At 40.9% G+C, this 21827-nt stretch overlaps 3 protein-coding genes across 10 annotated transcripts in view; 1 reads left to right on the plus strand and 2 right to left on the minus strand.

Moving 5' to 3' along the window:
* ush2a (Usher syndrome 2A (autosomal recessive, mild)) overlaps positions 1-11136 on the minus strand; it is a 130180-nt gene extending 119044 nt beyond the window's left edge. The window contains exons 1-5 of the mRNA XM_077713040.1: positions 10531-11136; positions 9385-9964; positions 8529-8743; positions 7968-8198; positions 5477-5645 (exon numbers count right to left, since the gene is read on the minus strand). Coding sequence (XP_077569166.1) covers positions 5477-5645; positions 7968-8198; positions 8529-8743; positions 9385-9648 — 879 coding nt within the window. The 5' untranslated portion in view covers positions 9649-9964; positions 10531-11136. The remainder of the gene's footprint in view (positions 1-5476; positions 5646-7967; positions 8199-8528; positions 8744-9384; positions 9965-10530) is intronic.
* On the plus strand, positions 7079-7693 carry LOC144194168 (myosin light chain 4-like). Of its 2 annotated transcripts, XM_077713038.1 has the most exons (2): positions 7079-7099; positions 7136-7693. In XM_077713038.1, the coding sequence occupies exons 1-2, from the start codon at positions 7079-7081 to the stop codon at positions 7691-7693; spliced, it is 579 nt and encodes a 192-aa protein (XP_077569164.1). The 2 variants fall into 2 exon arrangements, with proteins under 2 accessions (XP_077569164.1, XP_077569163.1); XM_077713037.1 differs by having other exon boundaries at positions 7079-7693.
* A 6710-nt stretch (positions 11137-17846) lies between the features above and the next one.
* esrrga (estrogen-related receptor gamma a) overlaps positions 17847-21827 on the minus strand; it is a 147684-nt gene continuing 143703 nt past the window's right edge. For all 7 annotated transcript variants that reach the window (XM_077713219.1, XM_077713222.1, XM_077713218.1 and 4 more), the window contains one exon: positions 17847-21728. In XM_077713219.1, coding sequence (XP_077569345.1) covers positions 21484-21728 — 245 coding nt within the window. In that variant the 3' untranslated portion in view covers positions 17847-21483. The remainder of the gene's footprint in view (positions 21729-21827) is intronic.

The following is a 21827-nucleotide window of genomic DNA, read 5'->3' on the forward strand; positions in this document are numbered from 1 at the left end:
AATGAAAAGTGAAGCGCTTCATCCTCCTTAGCTGCCACGCGCCTTTCCGAAACACAGCCAAGTCCTCTTTGTTAGCTTTCATAAAGACTTGCCGCACTCCTTTTCCTTTACCTCTTCACCCGAGTAATTTAAAACTCTTTGAGAAAGAAGGAAGTTCCAGCTTTCTGAAGTGTTGATAACTAGTCGCAGTTGAAATGTGTGTCTTTTAGTCCAGAATAAAAACTAAGCAAAACAAAACAAATCAATCTATCATATTCAAATGTTCTACTCCTGTTGTTATTTGTAGTACATGATATCTTTTGTTTCCAAACACAGGATAAGCATCTACACTTGTCTCCTTTTGTTTTCTTTTAATATATTATGCAATATTATACTTCATTGAATTATTTTAGATTAATGGTAAAATACATGATATTATTGTATCAGTAACTGCCAATAAAGAGTGTATTTTTTTCGTGTTCACCTTTTTCTCTGTCATTATCTCCTTCAGGTTTGATCTGAAAGGGCATGTTATTGCAGTTCAAAACCAATTTTCTTTGTGTTTATATTATTTTATAATCGGTAGTTGCCAATAAATAACATATTTATTAGTTCACCTTTTTCCCCATCAATATTTTCTTCAGTTTTGATCTGAAAGGATATGTTATTGCAGTTTAAAACAGCCTTTCTTTGTGTTAAAAGGAGAAAAAAACCCTGGTAAGCACCCAAGTCTTTGTTAAAGCGAGGGAAGGTAAACGGTGAGAGCAAAGCTTTTAGTGATCTGTAGAGGAGCATTTGGACTCAAGCTCTTCTCCCTTTTTACACTTCTGCCAAGCAGTGGCTCAGTACATAGTGTGGACCACATTGCTTCCTCTAAGCTCAATTGATAGCAGAGAGCTACAGAATCAAGAGGCGGATGAGACCACTACATACAAAACAGGCCAGCTTTGCTCTGCAGAGACCACAAACAAAACAAGCATGTGGATGTATACAGAAAATCACCAACCGTGATCAAAATTCATTCTTCAAGATTGGAAACCTTTTATTGGTCAACACTTTGCCTGTTTAAAGGACTTGGAAAGTTAAAAGCATTGATTAATTCTATCATTCTACGTGATCGTTCTCTTCCCTCCATCCACCTGCAGGTTTTTGTTCTGCTCAAACATCAAATCTTCCCTTCAAAACATCCTAGTACAAAAACTCGATTCGCTTTCTTTCAGCTCCCCCTGAGGCTGTACTACCCAGTGACTGAATGAGTGACAAGCCACTCACTGATAAGACAAATACTAACACAGCCAAGGAAACTGTCAATAAGAAGGAGCGAGCAAGTGAGATAAAAGAAGGGGGATGAATCAGGGATGTTGGAATGAAAGGTCTGCTAAAAGTAAGATTTAAGTGTAGGCAAAGCACAACAACAACCACATTTATCCATGCCCTTTTAGCCATACATTTAAAAAAAATTACCGATACATATGGGTCAATGAGTCCGGTTTTATACATGCATCTTTCTAATACGTCAACTTCCAAATGTGCACAAATTGATAGTCAAACAGACCCCGGATGTTAAAAATGGACGTTTTTCAATATGCTGCAGCAGAGCGATCAGCAAAAATCAGGATGCTGACTTTTTAATACACGCAGGCGATTTTGTGAAGATAACCAGAATAGAAAATTAATGCTTCACCCGAGTCACAAGTCTGTGTAAGTGTCCTCAAAAATGACATGACAAACACATGCCCTGAAGGCCACTGTATAATTCTATAATAACACAGAATGATCACATCTTTATGGCATTACAATGGAGCTAATCATAATGAACTTAATATCATCTGACAAAGCTCAGGGCACAATTAAAAGTCCAATATGATTATAACAATTGCATTGTCTTCACTTTGGAAACTCCAGGCACATTGTCACCTTTCCTACTCCTCTCTCCTCATCCTATCTCCTTTTATTGCCTTTCCGCTTCTTGTTTTTCACTCTCCGATGTTCCTTCTTACAACAGCCCCTCCAAGCCCCCCACCCTCTGACTATGAACTGTTTGCAGCGCTGATGTACAGCCAATATTCACTCTATCGTATTAGGTTGTGTGCAGTGTGCAAGGCAAGAGATAGGAAGCGGAGGTGAGGAGCTAAAGGAATAAAAAGAGAAAAGGAAAGAGAGGGTGAGACACATTTGTTCTACTCATCTCAGTGCTAAAAGACACAATTACCTCTCACAGCATATTATCCATGTTTTATACCAGCCCTGGGCCCCTTGCCTTTGCCTCGTCGCGCTCGCCCTGTGTAAGGCCCATATTTTAACACTAGCGATGACAGTTTATTTAAGAAAAGAAAATTGTCCCCAGGGAGATGGAAGGGGGAGTGGGCAGGGTGTGAGGATAAAGAAAATGAGAGAGAGAGAGAGAGAGAGAGAGAGAGAGAGAGAGAGAGAGAGAGAGAGAGAGAGAGAGAGAGAGAGTGGGGAAGGACGAAGAAGGTGGAGGAAAAGAGACAATGAAGGGGTGGTCAGTGGTGGGGTGAGGGTCTTTGAAGAGATAGATGAGGCTGGAGAAGAGAAAAGGAAAGAAGCAGAGAGGAAAAAAGCCAGTGAGGGCATATACTATAAGGTGACATGCCAACCTTTTAATAAAGACCATTAGTCTGGAAGGCTTTTTCCCCCAGTTACGAAGCAATGAGGGGCCACACTAAGAAAAAAAAACAATTAAAAAAGGCAAATGGAAGAATGGACACATGGCGTTTTTTTTTTTTTTTGAGGTGGTGCAGATTATTGTCAAGTCAGCCATGCTCTCCCCATACTTCTGGAGCACCACCCATAGGACACCCTCCAAGTCTAGAAAACACAAGTAGACTGGTCGGGCGAACTCCCGTGACCCCTCAAGAATTCCGTTGAATGTATAGAGCTGATCCACTTTTCTACGGGATCACCACACTGCTCCCGCGGAATCCGAGATTGGACTTCCCAAAGGAGCCTCCTGTCCAGTACCCCTGAATAGGCCTTCCCAGAGAGGCAGAGCAGGGTGATGCCTTTATAATTGGAACACACCCTCCGGTACACCAATCCAGAAGCAATGTCCCCAATGTCCACCCGATGTTGTAGAGGCGTGTCAACCAAGACAGCCCAACAACATCCAGAGAAACTCCAGGCAGATTTTATCCATCCTGTGGGCTCAGCCACCGAGGAGCTTGTTAACCACCTCAAAAACCAAGAAAATGTATCCTACTGAATATTGGTCTTCATTTTAGAATTATATATTGGGTAAATGACTCCTGTTTCTTCCCACAGCCCAAAAAATGGTAGGCTGATTGAATGCCCCACAATCATCTCTAGATGAGTGCGAGTATAAATGGTTGTTTTACCCAGTGTCCTGCGATTGGCTGGTTTAGACTTCAGGGTGTATCCCATTCTTGCTGGGAATGGCTCAGAACCACTGCAGACTCTCGTGAAGATAAACAGTCGAGAGGATGAATGAATAAATATGATATGAACGGGCTAACTACGAGGTGTTTTTTTTAGGTTGCAGTTAAGTGACCAAAATTATCCTTAATTCCAATATTTCTTCAGGGAAAACGAGCTTCAAAACAGCATTTTGAAAAAGATTAGGTACTTCTGTATGTCCTCCAGTCTTTGCTCCAGTCACCTAGCAGTGCATAAGGGGTCCTCCTTCGTACTTTGAACTTATACGTGTCGCTACCTTTCCAAAATCCTGGTACATTGTTCAAATGAGTTGGAGATTAGAGTCTTTGAAGTGAACTAGGACTACACTACTCTTCCTACACCTCCCCATTCTTCTTACAGTCCCCTCCCGGCTACTTTTTCCTCTGCTACTCTGTACATTGTTATCATAATCAGATGAGACAACTACCTTGGGAACAGCAGCCTCCCTACAGCACCTTGCTCCTGGCCCTGAGTGTACACACGTGATCGTGTGTGTGTGAGTGTGTGAATTGCTCCCGGCACTTGGAAACCCGTATTCCTTTAGACTGTCTTTTTGGTGTTTTGATCTTTTCAAACCGACAGATGACTGGTGTGTAAGAGTGCGTGTGTGTGCGTGCGTGTTTTGTGCGAGTATGGGAATGTTTCTAAATTACCCATCTCCTTCATAGGGAAATATCTGAATCATGGCTGACATACCGCTACAAATTATCACTGAACTGCAAGTTACTGCGCGAGTGTGAATTAGTGAGGATATGTGTGTACGCAGAATGGCAGCATGTGAATGGTGTTGAAATGTCAAGGATGATTATGTTACCCCTCGGAATGGTCAAAGCCGATCACATCACCACGGCATTAAACAAAAGGCAGACCGATTCACAGGAATACACATGCACCATTTTCAAACACCTCCAAGACATAACACTGGCAGCAAATTGGCTATGAGATTATACTACCTCAAGCCTGTAGATCTGTTAAAAAAATCTACAGACACCTGAAGGCTGATCTGATCAAAAAATAAACAAATACTGTTGACCACATAATTCAACAAATAGTGGTTCAATATATACTTATTCCCTACAATTGACGGCATAGAAGATAACATTCATTTTGACTGGGAGGGCTCCCAAGTCAAATGCTTTAAACACTATCAAAGTCAATGGCAGTGAAAGGTGGTCATTCATCAATCAGGCCCCTTGTAAATGGATCTGATGAGCTTTAAGGCTGAATTCAGAAGAACTTTCGGCACCTTTTTTAAAGCTAGTCACCCAAAACACTCATGTCCATGTTGGCAGCGCTCCTAACCGGCATAAATGTGACAGGCTTAGGTAATGTAAATATTGTTAACATTATATTTGACTCAATAAATAAGCCACACCATTCTTATCAAATAACATGTTACAACCAAAACCCAACAGTAACAGAACATGTTTTTTTCCCCACAGCAGCTTTCATCTTATTCAGAGTTGCTGAAAGAGGGAGATTGTACAGGAGAGCAATCTGTAAAACGATCCTCTTCAACCAAACACTAACACACCGTGAGAGCCTGTCACGGGATTGAACATGCTTCCTCTCAAGCATAAAACTAAAGAAAGACTGTTTTTGTTCTTACAAGATGATGGCTTTGCTATTTCTAGTCATTTTATCCACTTGACTATATTGAAAAAAAAGACCCTTATGGTTATTTTTAATTCATATTGTTTGAACTGTAGTAATTATTGGTGAAATCTTTTACAAACATGTTTTGTGCAATACGACCTTTGAATGCATTGAACAGTTGAGAAGCCCAATTGTCCCTTTAAATTTGGTAATGTTCCCCACATAAGAAATAATGGAGCAATTGTTTGTCCCATTGACCCATGGCATAGGCATTTATAGTTGCCAATGGAAGTGGATTGCTTTTGTGACTACTGACAAAAGCTGCAGGATAAATAAATACATGTATTGGGCCATATTAGCTGCAGCCAAATCCTTCAGAACACATATTTGGATCACCTTATATTAATGAAGCCTAATGTAAAGCACCATGAGTCTGGATGAGTGTGAGCATGTGTGTTATTACCTGTAAAACAATGTGTGTCCACCTGTCCATCACAAGTCGTCCCTCTGTTCTGAAGTTGACAGTCATTGGAGTTGAAGTTCTGTCCTGAGAGTACTTCATACTGACAATTTGTTCTGAGACGGTCAGAGAAAAAACTAACTGATTCTTCGACTTTTTCTCGAGCAGCGTCCTGAGAATGACAAACACAAAGGCAAACATCAGTAAGGAATGACATGTAGTGGACGATTCACCATCAGGAAAATGGCTGATACACAAAGAGGATTCTCAGGAAGATGAGTTGAATCTAAAAACTCATGTTGAGTCAAGTACCACCAGATGCAGTCTCTCATTTTGACATTTATACATGTAATATTAATATTTTACATGACTGCTAGGTTTCTGGCGCTACACGGGTTGCAGACTTGTGCAGGCGAACATGCTCCACGTGTCATATTAACCACTATCACTGACATTTTATGGCAAATCACGATTTTTATGAACCCGAGGACGCCTTGCGTATAAATCAGTGATGGATGAATGAGACAAGAGCATCTGTGTTAAATGTCTGGACAGGTACGTCTCCATAAGGGATGAAGTACGGGAGATAAAATCAAGTTACAAATGTACCAACTGGGATTTTACTTGAATTGAAAAATTTGAGTGAAACAATACTATAATTCGCTTCATCATCATATTTCACAGAATTCAGCACTAGTTCCAACAAATATGGTACTAGCTATGTTTAGCTAAAGTTTTTGTTTCTTAAATAACTTGTTTTGATTTTCCCTATTGTCGAGTAAGAACAGGTGGCTGGATCTGTCCAGTCTATGAAATCACAGCGACAGAGAAACAAAAGGAAGATGGACAGAGGTCAGGAGAGAGACCTCTTTTCATCTAGATTCTTTGATGGCACTCATGGTTGTATCGACTACAAAAGACTGTGGCCTGACCACAACATTAGAAAGGGGGAGACAGAGAAAGCCATGTACAGGTGTCATGTTCAGAAAGCAAAACCTACGTATTGGCTTTCTGAGAGGCCAGAGAGACAAATGCACAAACAAAGACTCAAAGAATAACTAGAGATATTATCTTCATCTTAATGAGAGTTTAACGCAAATGACCATTGAACATCATTTACAAATGCAACGTTACCTGTTGAAAAAAAACCACATTCGCCATTTACAATGTGTCTCATCAATATTAACAATAGCCTAAGCGAGCCCTTTGAGGACACATTCCTGACTTGCTTGCTTTATCTCCCTTGGAATGACTCATGGAGGTGAGATGACAGTGTTGCCAGATTAGTCAGGTACCCACCCATTTGGGTTATTTGCAAATCTGTTCATAAAATGCAATAAATACACATGTGAATCTAAAAGGGAAACCTATTATCTTGAACACGAGGCCGGAATTTGGGCTGGTCTTTACAGGGTGAGTGGGCCGGGTCTTCTCTTCTTCCATCTGGCAACCCTGGATGTGAAGGTCATCAGAGACAGACCTTATCACAGTGAGTGTTTCTATTCCTGTGGTTCTCCATTTTGGGTCATGGCAGCAGGCAGAGAGGTGCCTATAAGAGCAGCCTTGGACGCCGGGGCGCCATTCGCTCGCCTGTAGTCGATCGACATGGCCCCCAAGAAAGTGGAAGCGAAGAAGCCCTTGGAAAGCAAGAAAGCGGCGGAGCCCAAGAAGGAAGAGAGCGCCAGCGCGGCCGCAGCACCAGCCGCACCCGCCCCTGCACCGGCAGCCAGCGTTCCAGAGCTCGACCCGAAAACCGTGGCGGTTGAGTTCAGCGCAGAGCAGACGGAGGAGTTTCGCGAAGCCTTCGCACTGTTTGACGAGACGCCGGCGGGCGAAATGAAGATCACCTACGCACAGTGCGGCGATGTGATGCGGGCACTAGGTCACAATCCCACCAACGAGGAGGTCCTAAAGCTGCTGGGCCGGCCTAAGGCGGAGGAGATGCACTCCACGCTGCTGGACTTTGAGGCCTTCCTGCCCATGCTGCGCCACGTGGCCGGCGCCCAAGACCGTGGCCATTTTGAGGACTTTGTAGAGGGCCTGAGGGTCTTTGACAAGGAGGGCAACGGCACCGTTATGGGGGCAGAGCTACGTCACGTGCTCTCCACCCTGGGCGAGAAGATGACTGAGGACGAGGTGGACCGCCTGATGGCCGGCCAGGAGGACGCCAACGGCCACGTCAACTACACCGACTTTGTCAAACACATCATGGCGGGCTAAGCTGAACTGTGCTGTTAGGGCACACGGTTAAACGATTAAACGCGTCGGCGCTACGCAATAAAGACCACAGTCTGCTCTGCTTGTGTCTTTTATTCAGCTTCCGTGCTTTAGTCTTTGGTCTTATCACTTACGATATTGAAAATTTGACTTCATTTTTCCACGCCTTTGATTAATAAAAGTGTTTCTTGTCATGAACAACCCTTAACATTTGAACCGTAGAGTATGTAGTATAAAAAAATCAAAAACATAGAAAAACAGAAAATGCCAAACTCACATTTCTCCGAGGGAGCTTGGTTTGATCCATAACGCCAGTGTGAGCGATCCTGAAAGGCCCAGTTTTTGAGAGGGGGGTGACACCAGACATTCTTGCTGGCCTTGAGGAAACACAACACTCCCAGACAGAGGTGAGCCTCTACTTGACATAGAGGTGGACAAACTGTCCAGTCCTGATGTCTGATAGTGAATAGGATGAGTGTCTTTAGAGTCCTCTGTAACACAAGTGCCCCTAGTGAAAAGGGAAAAGGACCAATTGGTTAATAATTGGTTATAAAAAAAAAACAGTTTATATGTATCGATTTTATCTAGATCTACAATGTCTTCTATGTCTGTACTTGCTATTTTCTTGCTACTGCAACCAAGGAAATTTCCTGAATACGGGATGAAATAAAGTTCCTCTAATCTAATGTATTCTAATCTAATTTAATGGGCATAGTGCTTCTCGGAAAATAATGGGAAAAATCCTAAATTGTGTCAGCATTCCTGTGCCAGTGAGTAATTATACATAATGAATATTCTGGTTTTAGTCACAGACAGGTAGTTTTATATATCCTATTACCTGTATGCAGGCAGTAATAGTGGGGCATAAGGTGGCGTAGAGGATCTATAGGGGCACTCCTGGTCGCAGGAGGCCTGCTGGCACATGTAAAGCTCAGCCTGTGAAAAAGCCGTCTGGCAGTAGACGCTCCGATCCGGAACCCCACAGGTAGAACGAGCAGAGGAGGTTGATACGGGTTTGAAAGCAGCAATGTTCTCCATTGGTGGGAAATGTCCCTGTAATAATAACAAAGGATTGAACAAGTGTGACCATTCCCATTTAATCTGGACCTCATGTCCTATCAGCAGTAACCCGACACACTTGGATACAATAATGACAATCTAGTGAGTTACGTAATTTAACGGACTGTGCGTTAACTAATGTATATTGAACTCTTTCGGTGGATGGCTTGTCTTAAAATCACACAAAGTGAATGCTCACTTAGACCAAAATGTGTTAGAAAATGAGATGAGAAATATTATAGCAGTATCAAATACTGCCATTAAAAAAGGATAAAAGTAAACTGAAACATTTGGAAGGAAAAACAGCTCTTTTTTCAAGGCAAATTTGACATTTTAAAATTGAAAATCCAATCAAAAGCTTGTGAAATTTTCCACTTTGAAAATGTTTATGTTAAGAGAAACACTAGTTTGGCAGTAAGAAGTCTTGCTGTATTTATTTTCAGAAATTATGCACAGAAATGTTCTCATACTTTGCGAGGAAGACAATATTCTTGACAATGTTTACAAAACAGGCATTGTTTAGTTTTTCCCTTTTAGAAAACAGTTATTTTTCAGAGATAGTTGTATCATAAAACATTATTTGAGCATGCACGGAAACCAACGAGAGTATAAAAAGGTGCAAAGGTTGTTCTTACCTGTGATGAAACAGGTTGAAAAAGAGCGATGAAAAGGACACACATGCACAGCAAAATGTGTTGCCACCTCATCACCCACATTTTCAAGTATGTCTTGACATCTTCTGAATGAGTTTTCATTGGACCTTCACAGTTTTTGCTCTCGTTCTTGTCCTGCCAGATTGCCAATCCTATTAAAGGAATACCATCGGATTGCGCTTGAACTTTTGTAACTTTCCAGTGTTGGTCAGTCCATAATTGAGCTTGCATTTTTATCATAACCATGATTCTCTTCGCTTTGCTGGCACGTTTAGGGCCGTAAAAGACTATACAAAGAGTTTCTAAAATAGTTTCTGGAACATTCCACAGGCCAGTAGGATTTTCCAGAATTTGGAGATGTTCTGGAAGCCTTCCATCAGTGCTTGAATAATTGATAACTGGAACGATATCATACTGGTAGCATAACAGGGATTTTTTTTTCTTTTTACAGGCCAGTGCCCCCAAGGGTGAAGGTGCAAAGCTTAGGTCTCGGTTTCACTGCCTCAGTCTGCCACACACACGGACCACCAAAGCCTTTGCTTGATAGGTAGGATTTCACAACCTGTGGATGGGAAAGAGAGCAGCGGAGAAATATGGTCAGAGCAAAATCCAAAATGAGACAAATCTGAGGCAAGCCAAATGCCATGCAAGGCTATTCCCGGGCCAAAGCCGACACTATCATGTACAGCTTGATGGAGGCAGGGCTCAACTGATACTGCAACATCACTTTTCCCCCCTTTTTCTCCATTCCCCATTGAATTAAACATGCCCTGTTTCCTCCTGGCATGTGGCCTCCAGGTTTTCATACAACTCCACGGCTTTTTTTCGCATTGCTTGGCTGGAAATTGAGGCTTAGGCCAAAATCTCTCTTCATTGCAATGCTTATCAGCTTCAATTTCACATTTTGACACACACATACCCACACACACCCACACACAAAAGGAGGCCAGCGGAGCAATCGGGCTCAAGTGTTGAATTACTTGGTCCCGCGAACAATAATACGCCTTGGAGAGGATGGACACAGTGTATCTAATAACGGTGGATATCTGTTGCTATATGCAGTAGCAAATTTGCTGCAAATAAGGAGATAGAGTAAGAAACGCCGAGGTTTAATTTCTGCAGGCTCACCTGTTGCTGCGGTGCAAGTCTTCACATTCAGATGCTGAAGAAAAAGTCCCAACTTGTTGTTTCGATGGGATTCGATCGTATTTAACAATTTAGTTCGCTAATGTTACGATGGTCCTTCGGTCAACGTTCTTCCCCCCGACTTCTGTTTGTATCGGTGCGATTCTCATTAACAACATGGGACGCACGCGGTGGCTCCTTTAAGAAGATTAGCTGTTAGCAGCCAGTCGCCATCTGCTCAAGTAACGAGGAAGTCACAACAAACTACTCCGATCTAAGTAACGTAACACAAGTGAGAAGAAAACGAAGAACACGCCAGTACGATTTAGACGACTTATTCCATGATGTTGTGACCACGCCCCCACCTGTGCAGGATGATGCTGGCATAATACAAGGGGGTCTCAAGAGCGAGGGGACGGACGCTATGGCTGTTACTAGGCAACGGTCACAATTTGCCACTTTGGTGGGCAGCAACCTTTCCAAATCAGGGGTGGTGAACAAGTTAGATGCAAAGAGCAAACATTTTAAACTGTGGGAGTCTGGAGAACAGGGGTGGCCAACTCCGATTCCCGAGAAATGCCATCCAGTCTGTTTTCCATATCTCCCTCCACCAACACAGCTGAATTAAATCATCAGGATCGGCATCAAGCTTCTGGACAGCTTGCTGAGGAGTTGATCATTAGATTCAGCTGTGGTAAAGGAGGGCGATATGGAAAACAAACCGGATTTCAGCTCTCGTGGACCGGAGTTGGCTGTATTTAATACAGCTTTACTTGTAAAATTTGGTGGGTGCCTTATAGTCCAAAAACTAAAACACTTTTTCCTTCCTTGGACTTAGTATAATACTTTAATGTGAAATATGGTTGCTCAAGTATTTAATTATGCAAACAGCACATTCCTTCCACCTTTGAATTTGAGTTCTACAAAATATGTGACTGGCTCATTATGAGAGGCTCTCTTAATGGAAAAAGATAATTGAACCCCTTCAAAAATGCAGCAGAAACATAATTTTCCGGCAAGCTTTTCTGTGACAATCTTTTTCTTCTTTTAATGAGTAAATTAAGTATAATCCCAACAAATTTAGGAAATTGACCTATCTACAAGAAACACTTGCACTTACACTATAAAAGAAGCACGAAGTTCCTTACAGGTCACATCTGAAGCTCCTGCCTCTTTCTCCTGATTGGCTGGGTCATCCAATGGCTGCCAAGTGGTTAGACCAGGGATGTCCAAACTATTCCACAAAGGGCCGCAGTGGGTGCAGGTTTTCATTCCAAGTGAACACATTTTCAGCAATCTGGTGTCCTACAAGTATAATCAGTTGTTTGCAGAAATCTCATTGTTCAAAATGTCTGTACTGGATTGGGTTGAACAAAAACCTGCACCCAAAGTGGCCCGCAAGGACCGGTTTGGAGATCTAGAAATGAAATCAGGTGTTTCTTTTTTTCAGCAGAAACCTCATCTATTAACCTGTTTGTTTTGGATCAGTTGGAACAAAATCCTGCACCCACATCAGCCTTCGAGGACCAGTTTGGACACTGCTGCATTAATCAGAAATGAACATCTTGCTAGCAAGGCTATGTGATAAATGAGCAAAAATACAATGTGATGTTGTCCATCCATGCATCCAGCAACAACAACAATAAAAGCTAGTCTTTCTCGCTCATATTTTGCCATACTAACAAGTTTTGTTATCATACTAATCTTATTTGAACAGCTGCAATTTGCTTTGGTTGAACAAAGGCATCCTAACTAGGTTTTAATTAAGTGTTCCTAATGACCTTAAGGAGATTAGAGGTTCGCCGTCTAATCAATAGCAGGCAGAGAGGAGCAATGGGAGGGGAGTAGGAATGGAATGGGGTGATGGGGGTGGCTGGGGAAGTGGTGGAGAAAAAGGCAGATGGGGATGGAGGGATGAGGAAGTTAGGGTGAGTGAAAATTGATTGATGGTGGAAAGAAAAATGGAAGGTGCGTGCAGGAGACAGGCGGAACCGAACGACACTACACACTTGATCTGAAATATTAGCCAAAAGCAATTATGAGAAATATAATTAGAGAAATCAATATTCCAGATATGAAGAATGGTAGACTGTTGCACAGATGGATGACTGGAGGGAAAGAAAAGTGCTACATGGGTGGATCCACGGTTAACTGGTAGGAGGGATCGCCGGATCCATGGTTTCATGGATAATGAATACTTTTAACTATGAATAGATGTATTTTAGGGAGGGTGTGTGGTCATTGGGCAAATGAAGGAATGCATGGAAGAGAGCTGGGAGGATGGATGGATGGGAAGTTGATTTATGGGTACAATTTTCATTTCATTTTAATGGGTTTTATGAATACTAGTTGGACATGAGGACAATTCGCGCTAAACAAGAACCAAGGACTAAACGGTCCATAGGAATGGAGTACATGGATGGACAAATGAATAGTTGGAAGGATTATGGATTGATGGAGGTGAAAAAAGAGTGAGGGATTGGTGTTTCATGGGATAAGTAGAAATATGTTTGTAAGAATACTAGTGTAGATTCATGGTTTGATGGGTAAAGTATGGTTACAAATGTAAGGATGGGTATGGATGCAGTTGGGTGAATGGACGGCATGCTGGATGGATATTTTTGTTGGGGATGGGCAGGCGAATGGAAAAATTAGAAGCTACATGGAGAAAATTCAAAGATATCGCTTATGGCCTGCTCTCAAGACATTCGGAGAGAATGTTTCCTCTCATCATACGTTGATGCACTAATTTATTCAGCCAGACGCATTCAATTCCAGAGAAATGCTATCTCACAAATCGGATTAAAACTGGAAGATGAGCACCCAATTAATAACATCTCATTTTCTAAATTACTTATGTATGACTTACATTCGATTAAATTGTGTTTACTGGTCTAATAACATTAAGCATCATATGGTAATGTGGTTTGGAAATGTTTTGTTTCTTTGGATCTTCACAGTAATTTGAAGAGAGCTGATTGGAGCACACTACAGTGGATTGCTGTATGGAAGAAACATTGTTGGGCTGCTTGTTTCCACTTTTTTAGTTAGTTTTTAATTCATTTGTGAACCCTATTCTTGTCACAAAAAAACCTAAAAAAGGGTTATTTAACGTCGTGGTAAATTAATTAGAGGGTATTTTAGTGAGAAAAAAATACCTCTGTTATCTAGGGATGCAAGATGGCCACTGATTAGTCTCACTGCCTTTGGATACGTGATATCAACGAGACAAAACACATTCATTCATTCACATTTTCTCTCCAATTTTGTTTTACGAAATGATAATTTTTTGTGCAAAAAAAATCTGAGATGAACTCTTTTGAACTCGTATGAAAGTACACAAAAACTGTTAGACATCAAGTATTTGTTCCAATACCATGAAGTTCCTTCTTTCGTCAAGCCTTTCAAACCTTACCTCTATCCTTTGCCCCACAAACATCATTCATTCACTCCTCCATTCTCCCGGCCCCTCACTATGCCCCCAATCCCTCACAATTTTCCAAATGTGCTCCCATTTCCGTCCCTCTTTTATGCATCGTTTTCTTGACATAAATGAATATATTCTAATCCATGTTTATCATTCATACACCTCAACTCTAAATGAAATGCAGCAGAAAGTAGATATAAAAACAATTTGGCTTTTCCTGGGCTTTCATACCCTCAAGTCACAGCGTCCATATTGTGTGTGCACAGTGTGTGCCCCTTATTGGGGCTAGGGCCAGCGGCACCCTCAGGGCTGTGCTGTCCAATCCCCTCCATGCTGCGTGTCTATAGGATTGAATTAACCTCCTGCCTCTCTTGACGACACACACGCGCATAATCATCCCGTCTCTCACACACGTGCATGAGCACAGACAGGCGTATGCACTTTATCGTGCCACAATGGTATTTTAAAGCCAATTTTATACTTTTATACTTTGAACAATTGATATGCTGCATTTTTAAACCCCACCCCCAAGCAGTGAATTACCCTATATTGTACACTATAAGCCACACATTTTTTTTTTTTGTAGTTTGGTTTGGCCTGCGACTTTAGTCGTATTGACACCTGCCCTTAATTAGCGCGGACCAAATTTTAAAAAGTCTGTGGTATGCACCTTTTGGGCCAGTGTGAATACAAAATATTCAATTCCGATGTGGACCAAAGAGCCCTCTTCATTTTTTGGTTGGTACGAATTACATTCAGATGCGACTAGATAGTCTGTTTGCTAAAATGTCAGACATATTTGATCATGGTGTTCCATTAGTATCCAATCTCTTTGTCCATAAAAAAGATGTCTGTCCTTGCACTAGTATATACCGTATTTTCACAACTATAAGGCACACCGCATTATAAGGCACTCCCTCAATGAATGAATGGCACATTTTTATTTTGTTTCATATATAAAGCCCACTGGATTATAAGGCGCACTGTCTAATTTGGAGAAAATTTAAGACTTTTAAGTGCCCCTTATAGTCGTAAAAATACGGTAATCTATATAACATTTTCTATCAAACCATTTGGGGGAATAAATAGAACCTGAAAACACTGATGTCCCTATGGCTGAATACTACTAAGACTTTTTATTTGCCATGTGATTGGCTGGTGACCAATCCAGGGTGTTATGTTTGGTGCTAAATTGTTATATTAATAACATGCAATCCATCAACGGTAAGCTGTAATTGGTTCACTGAGTAAAAGTGGTCTCTGCATACCAAACGCTTTGGCTATCTGTGAACTGCCAGCGGGGGTTTTTAAGTGCCACTAATTCACTAGCCAGTGACACGTCAGACTATTTATTAAAGTACACTAACTTAATGAATGGCCCATAGAATGGAGAGTTAAAACATTTAGTGTCCTTCGAGAGAGATCGAGCGCAATAGACACACAAGGTGGACACGAGGGGGTGTGGGGGGGAAGGAAAGAGGAAGGAGAATGCGAGAATAAATGGCCCATCTTGTAGAGTTAAGGCGTTAAAAGTGCAAATAGACAGCTGACCCTCTTATAGTTTGCAAATGCAGTTCAGATACGCAAAGCCGCCGATGCCACTTTGCACCCTTGGAGATGCCGGGGATGAATAGTAGGCCGGAAAGGGGAAAGGCATAAGAAATGGCGGGATATGGGCTGATGGAAAAAGTGAAACGGGAGCTGTCATTGGAAACGTGAGTGGATGGAAACTGATAATTTATAGTAACGATGAATAGAATGGAACAGAGTGAACAGGAAGTGTCAAAAACGCCAGATAAAGGAAGAGAGCAAAGAGCACATCCATCATTAAAGGTTTGCGCAAATGTGTGGACATTAATCGCGAGATAGCATGTAAGCTAATGGACGTTGGGAGTGGCCAGCTATTCATCATGAATGGCTCTATAGTACTTCAAAAATAACAGCATTCAGTAAAGCAGAGAGCTCCTACAAAGCCAAATAACAAAGAGATGTGTGGTAAATATGGACGTTTATTGGATTATTCTGTGGTCGCCAATGTTTTCCAGTCATGACGATTACTACGCATTGAACGAAACATTCAGCGTGAACACATTGTGAAACTTGACATCTAAACTGGTGTTTTGGTTTGGATATTGTCAATCAAAACATGGTCACTCATCCGGACCATTCAGAACATTGTAACCCTATTTGGATGTATATATTTATTATTACCGCTAACTTTATATTAACACCTTCATGGGCAGACACATTGTTTGTTTTCATATTTGACCTGTTCAAATTCAATTCATCTTTGTCTGTGTTTCGGCGACATTGAATCAGTGGGTTAAGTGATGTGAACCCCACGGGAATTGGCCTACAGATACAAGGTGACAGAAACAAACCCACAGGGTGCCACTGGTACTGGCTTTTGAAAAACGGGGCTTACTGCGGAAATATTTGTCATAACATTTTCCAGGGACTCCAACAATAAGGATTTCCCATTGGGACTATCTGGTAAAGTATGGAAAGAAAACCCGCGGAATCAGCATAAGAATAGGCAAAGGCCGCACGATTTGAACCTGTTGAAAATGTGAGAAAATCATTGAGGCCATTAGAGCATTGAGCTGATATCAGACAGATAGATAAGAAAGTGAGATGTGCTCGCAAAGAGACTCAGATTGAAGGAGAGATGTAGATGAAGCCAGAAGGCGGAGGAGGAGGCGAGAGGAGTTTAAGTCGGCCATTAGCGATGCGGCACGCGGCGCCCACGCTTACGCGCGTTCCACAAGGTTAACGATAAGGGCCCCTCGGCAGCTGAAATGCTCAAGTAGCTTTTATCGTATCATAATAATGAATCAAAGATAAAATAAAATAAACGAACTCCAAACGGTAAGCGAGTAAAATGAGACATATGCGCATGGCTGGCAGACACATTTGTCAGGGAGAGTGGGGGAAAGAATCTCAGAAAGCTGAAACTAGATAAAAAAAGAAGAAGAAAAAAAACATGTTTCGGGTAAATCTTATGTCATCTTCTTGAAAAATATTTGCCTTCAGGTCAGACCTCCACTTTCAAACCCCCCTGTTAGAAGACGGCTTCTTAAAAGGCTTCATAGCTCTCTGCTACATTAAATATCTGGCCTCTGCATCCCATTTACCGCTGCTGGCTATTAGAGAGGGGAAAAGGAAGAGAATAAAAAGGGGAGGGGACAACAGACATGGCTGAATGTTATCGTCTGTTTAGCGCCCCACACAGCATGTCTTACATCCCTGAGTGTGTGCGCTGTATTCATTTGTGTGTGTGGTGGTGCCCTTGGCAAGAGGAGGAGATCTGGCTTTTTCCAAATGGACAGTAGTTAGCCACCCACTGGAGCAAGCTGTTCACACTTCCTCTCACCTCTTCTCGCCTCAAACTCCATCCTGGTGCTCCGTACGTGAGGGCATAGCAACTTTTACGTCTGACTTGTGTTTGAATGTTTGAGGCCCATGTAGAACTATGGCACGTTTCTCAACTGCTTATCCTGCCTTTGTCTGTCTGTCTATCTCAGCTCAAAGGGGATTAAAGGTTGATTATAATCGGTGAGAAAACAGGTCGGAGTCTCACGAGTCAATTGTTCCTTAAAGTGAACCTATTATTAGAAGTAAGGTTTCAATTCCAAAGATGAGTACAGTGGTGCCTCTACTTACAACATTTTGGGTCAGGATACAAAAGTAAGAAATTCAAGTTAAGTAAAAGCAAAATATGAAAAAAAATTAAAAACATTCAAACACCCACCGACGTAAATACACTGGATTATTATCTTATTTTAGTGTTGGTAGGTTTCTTTTAAAAAATCAGTTTTGCTTAAGTCAGTGGGACCAAGTTAATCGGTAATAGAACAAATGCGGTGTAATTTAAAGGAGGAAGAGAAAACGATTCAAAACTGGAAGCCTGGTTTTAATCGATATTGCTCTACTGTAATAATCCTGAAAGGCATAGTCTGGAGTAACACATGTAATGTTTCAAACAATAGTCGTTTAACTTACAGAATCATAGGTCTCTCTTTTTGCATTGAACAATATATACAGTGTCAAATAAATACATTTACACAAATGGACATTATCATTGGAGCACACTTGTATGATACACATCACAAAAATATACAGGTAATTGTTTTTTTCTTTTCTTTTTCATTTTATGATGTGAAGCACATCTAAAATCTACGAACATGTTTTTCATAACAATACAAGGTCTCTCTTTCTCTCCCTTTCTCCCTCTCTTTTCGTCCAAACTCATCACAAGGCAAGGGTCTTTTTTTGTTGTTTTTTTTTCTCCAAAGGTTTTTATTCAAACTTTCCCTCACCTACAAATGCAGCTCAAAAGTGGCAGCTACATTTACATACAATTAAATGACTGTGGAGCTGGGATGGACAATCCTTTTGCTTTGCTGCATCAACTTCACAAGTCAGAATTGGCTTAAATTACAATATTTGCAGCCAATGGGTCTTAATAACATATGAAAGAAAACAATGTGGCGCTTAAAGTGCAACCAGGTCAAAACACTCCATTCTTTTCCCCCATTCCACCACATGGAAAATACCATTTTGTCCTTTGTAGGGTTTTCAACGCCAATCATTGATCACAAGTGCAACTCGTCAAGAGTTCTGTCCACAAAATATTGCTTAAAAATGAACTTTTACAAAGTCAAAGCATATTGATGCATTTTTTAGCGTAAAACAACTGAATCGGCCTATGATACAAGTGTCATTTTTTTTGTTCCATTTTAGAATACCGTAGCTATTAAACACGTGAATAAAGTCAAATCAAGTGCACGATTGGGAAACTTGCAACGTAATATTACTGGTTTAACTTGAACAGGTGACTATTTTAGCATTAAATTGCAAAAACAAACAAAATCCAAGCACCATTTGAGAAGAAAAGCAATCAGGTCATTTATACCATGACATGTCTCATCATTTCAGTAATCTTACAAGCTTTACAGTGTACATTTATAGAATCAGAGACAAAAAAATGTCCCCTCACAATAAATGGAAGATACGAGTTTAGGCCTTTCCCTCTTTCCTGTAAATAATTAAAAACATTAGAAAATGATTTCAAGAAATTGGACAAAATGATGGAGGGAGGTGTCAAGCTGCGTGGAAGGTAGTTTTTGTACGTACAGCAATCTTATCAAAAGGTTCTCAAATTCTTTCAGTCTTTCTTATCGGAACTTAAAAGATATACAGAATATTGTTTCTTCTACAGGAAATATACACAAATGACCTTCCACCTTTAAATACTTGTGTTTTAGCATTTAGATACTAAATAATTCATTAAGTATGTGTAGACGGTTAGAGATGAGTGCTTCGTTTTTATGAGGGTTTTTTTGTTTTGTTTGTTGCCTCAGAGCACGGCTCCACCAGTCTCACCCCACCGCGACCAATCTAATGGACGCCGGCTAATAAAGTGGGAAGCCAAAGAAGGAAGACGCGGAGAATCCAAAGTTATGTTTTCCTTCCTAGAAAAAACTGCCAACGTGAAACGTGTGAGGTTGAGCTACGTTTTTTTTGTTGTTGTTTTGTAAAAAATCTGTTGCTTCCGATAAAATGTCTTGTTAGAATTGTAATCTGTCTTTATTTACAATATACAATGTTAACCAAGGCTGAGAAAATAGCCACTAATGATGTTTGCGTGCGATGTCAGAGATGGTCTACACTTTACTCATCAGCTGCCAGTTTCTAGTAGGTTGAATAAACATTTGGCATTCTTATCAATCATTACAAATGACATAGATAATATAGTATGTTTTTTTTTAATTCCCAACTATTAAAGCTATAATGAGTGATCAAACCTTGCTGTAGGTTCAGTTAAAATTGATTCAGAAGAAAGGTGTAAAACACAAGTGAAAATGTCATAAATTATAGGCGCTAACGTTTGTTTTGATTTTATCACTTACACTGATTGCACTTTAAGAAATTAGATGCTTTAAAACAGGATATGGGAAAAAAACAGTGTTGGTGTTTATGAGTGATGACATTTTGTTTTAGTTTTCTTTTTAGAATTTGCTTATTGATAGCCCATTTCCACCAAACGCTGCAGGTCACCAATGAGAGGTCCTTTCTTATTTTTTTTTACAGAGATACTAACATATTTGTACCAGATGACACTAAGATAATTTTGCCTGTTACGAAAGCCAACAAAAACATGATTTTACTTTAAGGGTGTAATTTTAACACATTTGGATAAGGAGATGACATCAATTCCAACTTTTACAAGTGAACATTTTTACTTATATTAATTAAAATTCTCATGAAATTAGTGGATTTTGATTACACCCAAACCAAATTGTAGTCAACGAAATCCAATGTATAAAGGAATATTTAGGAAACCCGGCTCTCATTGGTCCCAGTGTTTGTCTTCTTGGCAGAAATATTGCTTAAAATGTTGTTTTTTGGTCACTTGGAAAATAGGATTATTTAACTTGATAAGTGAAAACCATTGCGGTGTTATTCACGCTACAATCCCACAACTGCTAAATATGATTAATGATTAATGTCCGACCCACAAGAGAGAAAGAAAAGCTACATATTTTTCCTCCTCAACTTCAACCCTGCACCCTCCTTTTGAATGAACCTCAACTTGGAAGCCCCTCTGATGAACTTCGATTTGTTAATACTTGACAAGTCATTATATTTATACATATGATAACCACTATGTGGTCAAGCTGGTAGAGAAAAGTGAGTTTTAAGTTAAAGGAGAAAGAAAGAAAAGCAGCTGTTATACATCATATACAAGATGACTTATTTACAAGCCTAATATCATTATGTTCTTACCTCTAATTATTCTGAAGAGCCAAGAAATAAAAAGACAGATTCCGTCACCTTGTCTCTTGACACTGGCCCATCACATGTGAGGAACATCTTTTTGGAGCATAAGTTGACCACTTTTGAATCATCAGTCCAGGGCCTCAAATGAAAAGAAAATTAAAGTCAACAAAATTGGGCTGATGGCATAAAGTTGCTGGCATCCGCTGAATGGATGTGTTCCATCTTTCGGCAGGCAAATCCCCTTCCGATTCCTCTTCTTTTTCCTTCCAAATGTCAATGTACACAAGTGATTACAAATGTCTTTAATGTATCTGTAGGTTTTTTTTCATTTTATCCTCTTAAACACTTAAAAAATTATATGGGGGGAGGGGCAAAGTGGGGCAAGTCTCATCGGTCCTCGAAACTTCATCTGAGTGGATCCTCATTATCAGCATGTCGCTGTTAATATGTCACAATTAAAAGCGTATGCGAGGGTCATTGTCAGTGTTTTTTTGCAGACAACAACAGGAGAGTCTTTTGTCTTTCCGCTTTCACAAGGGGCGGGGTCAGAACAACAGGGTCCGCCTCCAAAATCAAAACTGAGCATTTTCGTTCAAATTTTAGACGGTTTAACATAACGGGAGTAGCTTACTCGTTTAGTCATTGTGGGCGTACTTAAGGGGGGGTATTATATTTTGTGTTTTTGGGTGCGTGTGTGTGAGTGTGTGTGCACGTAAAAGTTGGAGAGTTGTTTGGATTTTCGGCCCTCACACTTTGGCTTCCAGCAGCTCAAGGAAGAGTTTGTGCATGGGCACTTTACCGTCCTGCTTGATGCTGTAGAAGTGCTGCACGGCCTTGGTGGAAATCTGGCGCAGCAAGGGCAGGGTCATCAGCAACTTGCCAGTCCGCCGGGGGTCCTCCTGGTGCTGGGAAGCCTCATATTCTTGGAGGGCCTCGTGCAGCACGTCCTGAAGTTTTTGCACTGCATCCACGTCTTCAATATGCATCGAGTCTGGAGAGGACAAGACATGTATTAGGTGTTTATCCTACCCTACAAATTATTATCATGCTTCATAGTCATTTAAGGCCGATAAATAATCTGTAAAACAGT

This window comes from Stigmatopora nigra, chromosome 3 (assembly GCF_051989575.1).
Source record: "Stigmatopora nigra isolate UIUO_SnigA chromosome 3, RoL_Snig_1.1, whole genome shotgun sequence".
NCBI classification, from domain to species: Eukaryota; Metazoa; Chordata; class Actinopteri; order Syngnathiformes; family Syngnathidae; genus Stigmatopora; species Stigmatopora nigra.

Excerpts from the sequence above, each read along its gene's own strand:
- LOC144194168 (XM_077713037.1), top strand. The coding sequence starts at position 7,079 with ATGGCCCCCAAGAAAGTGGAAGCGAAGAAGCCCTTGGAAAGCAAGAAA.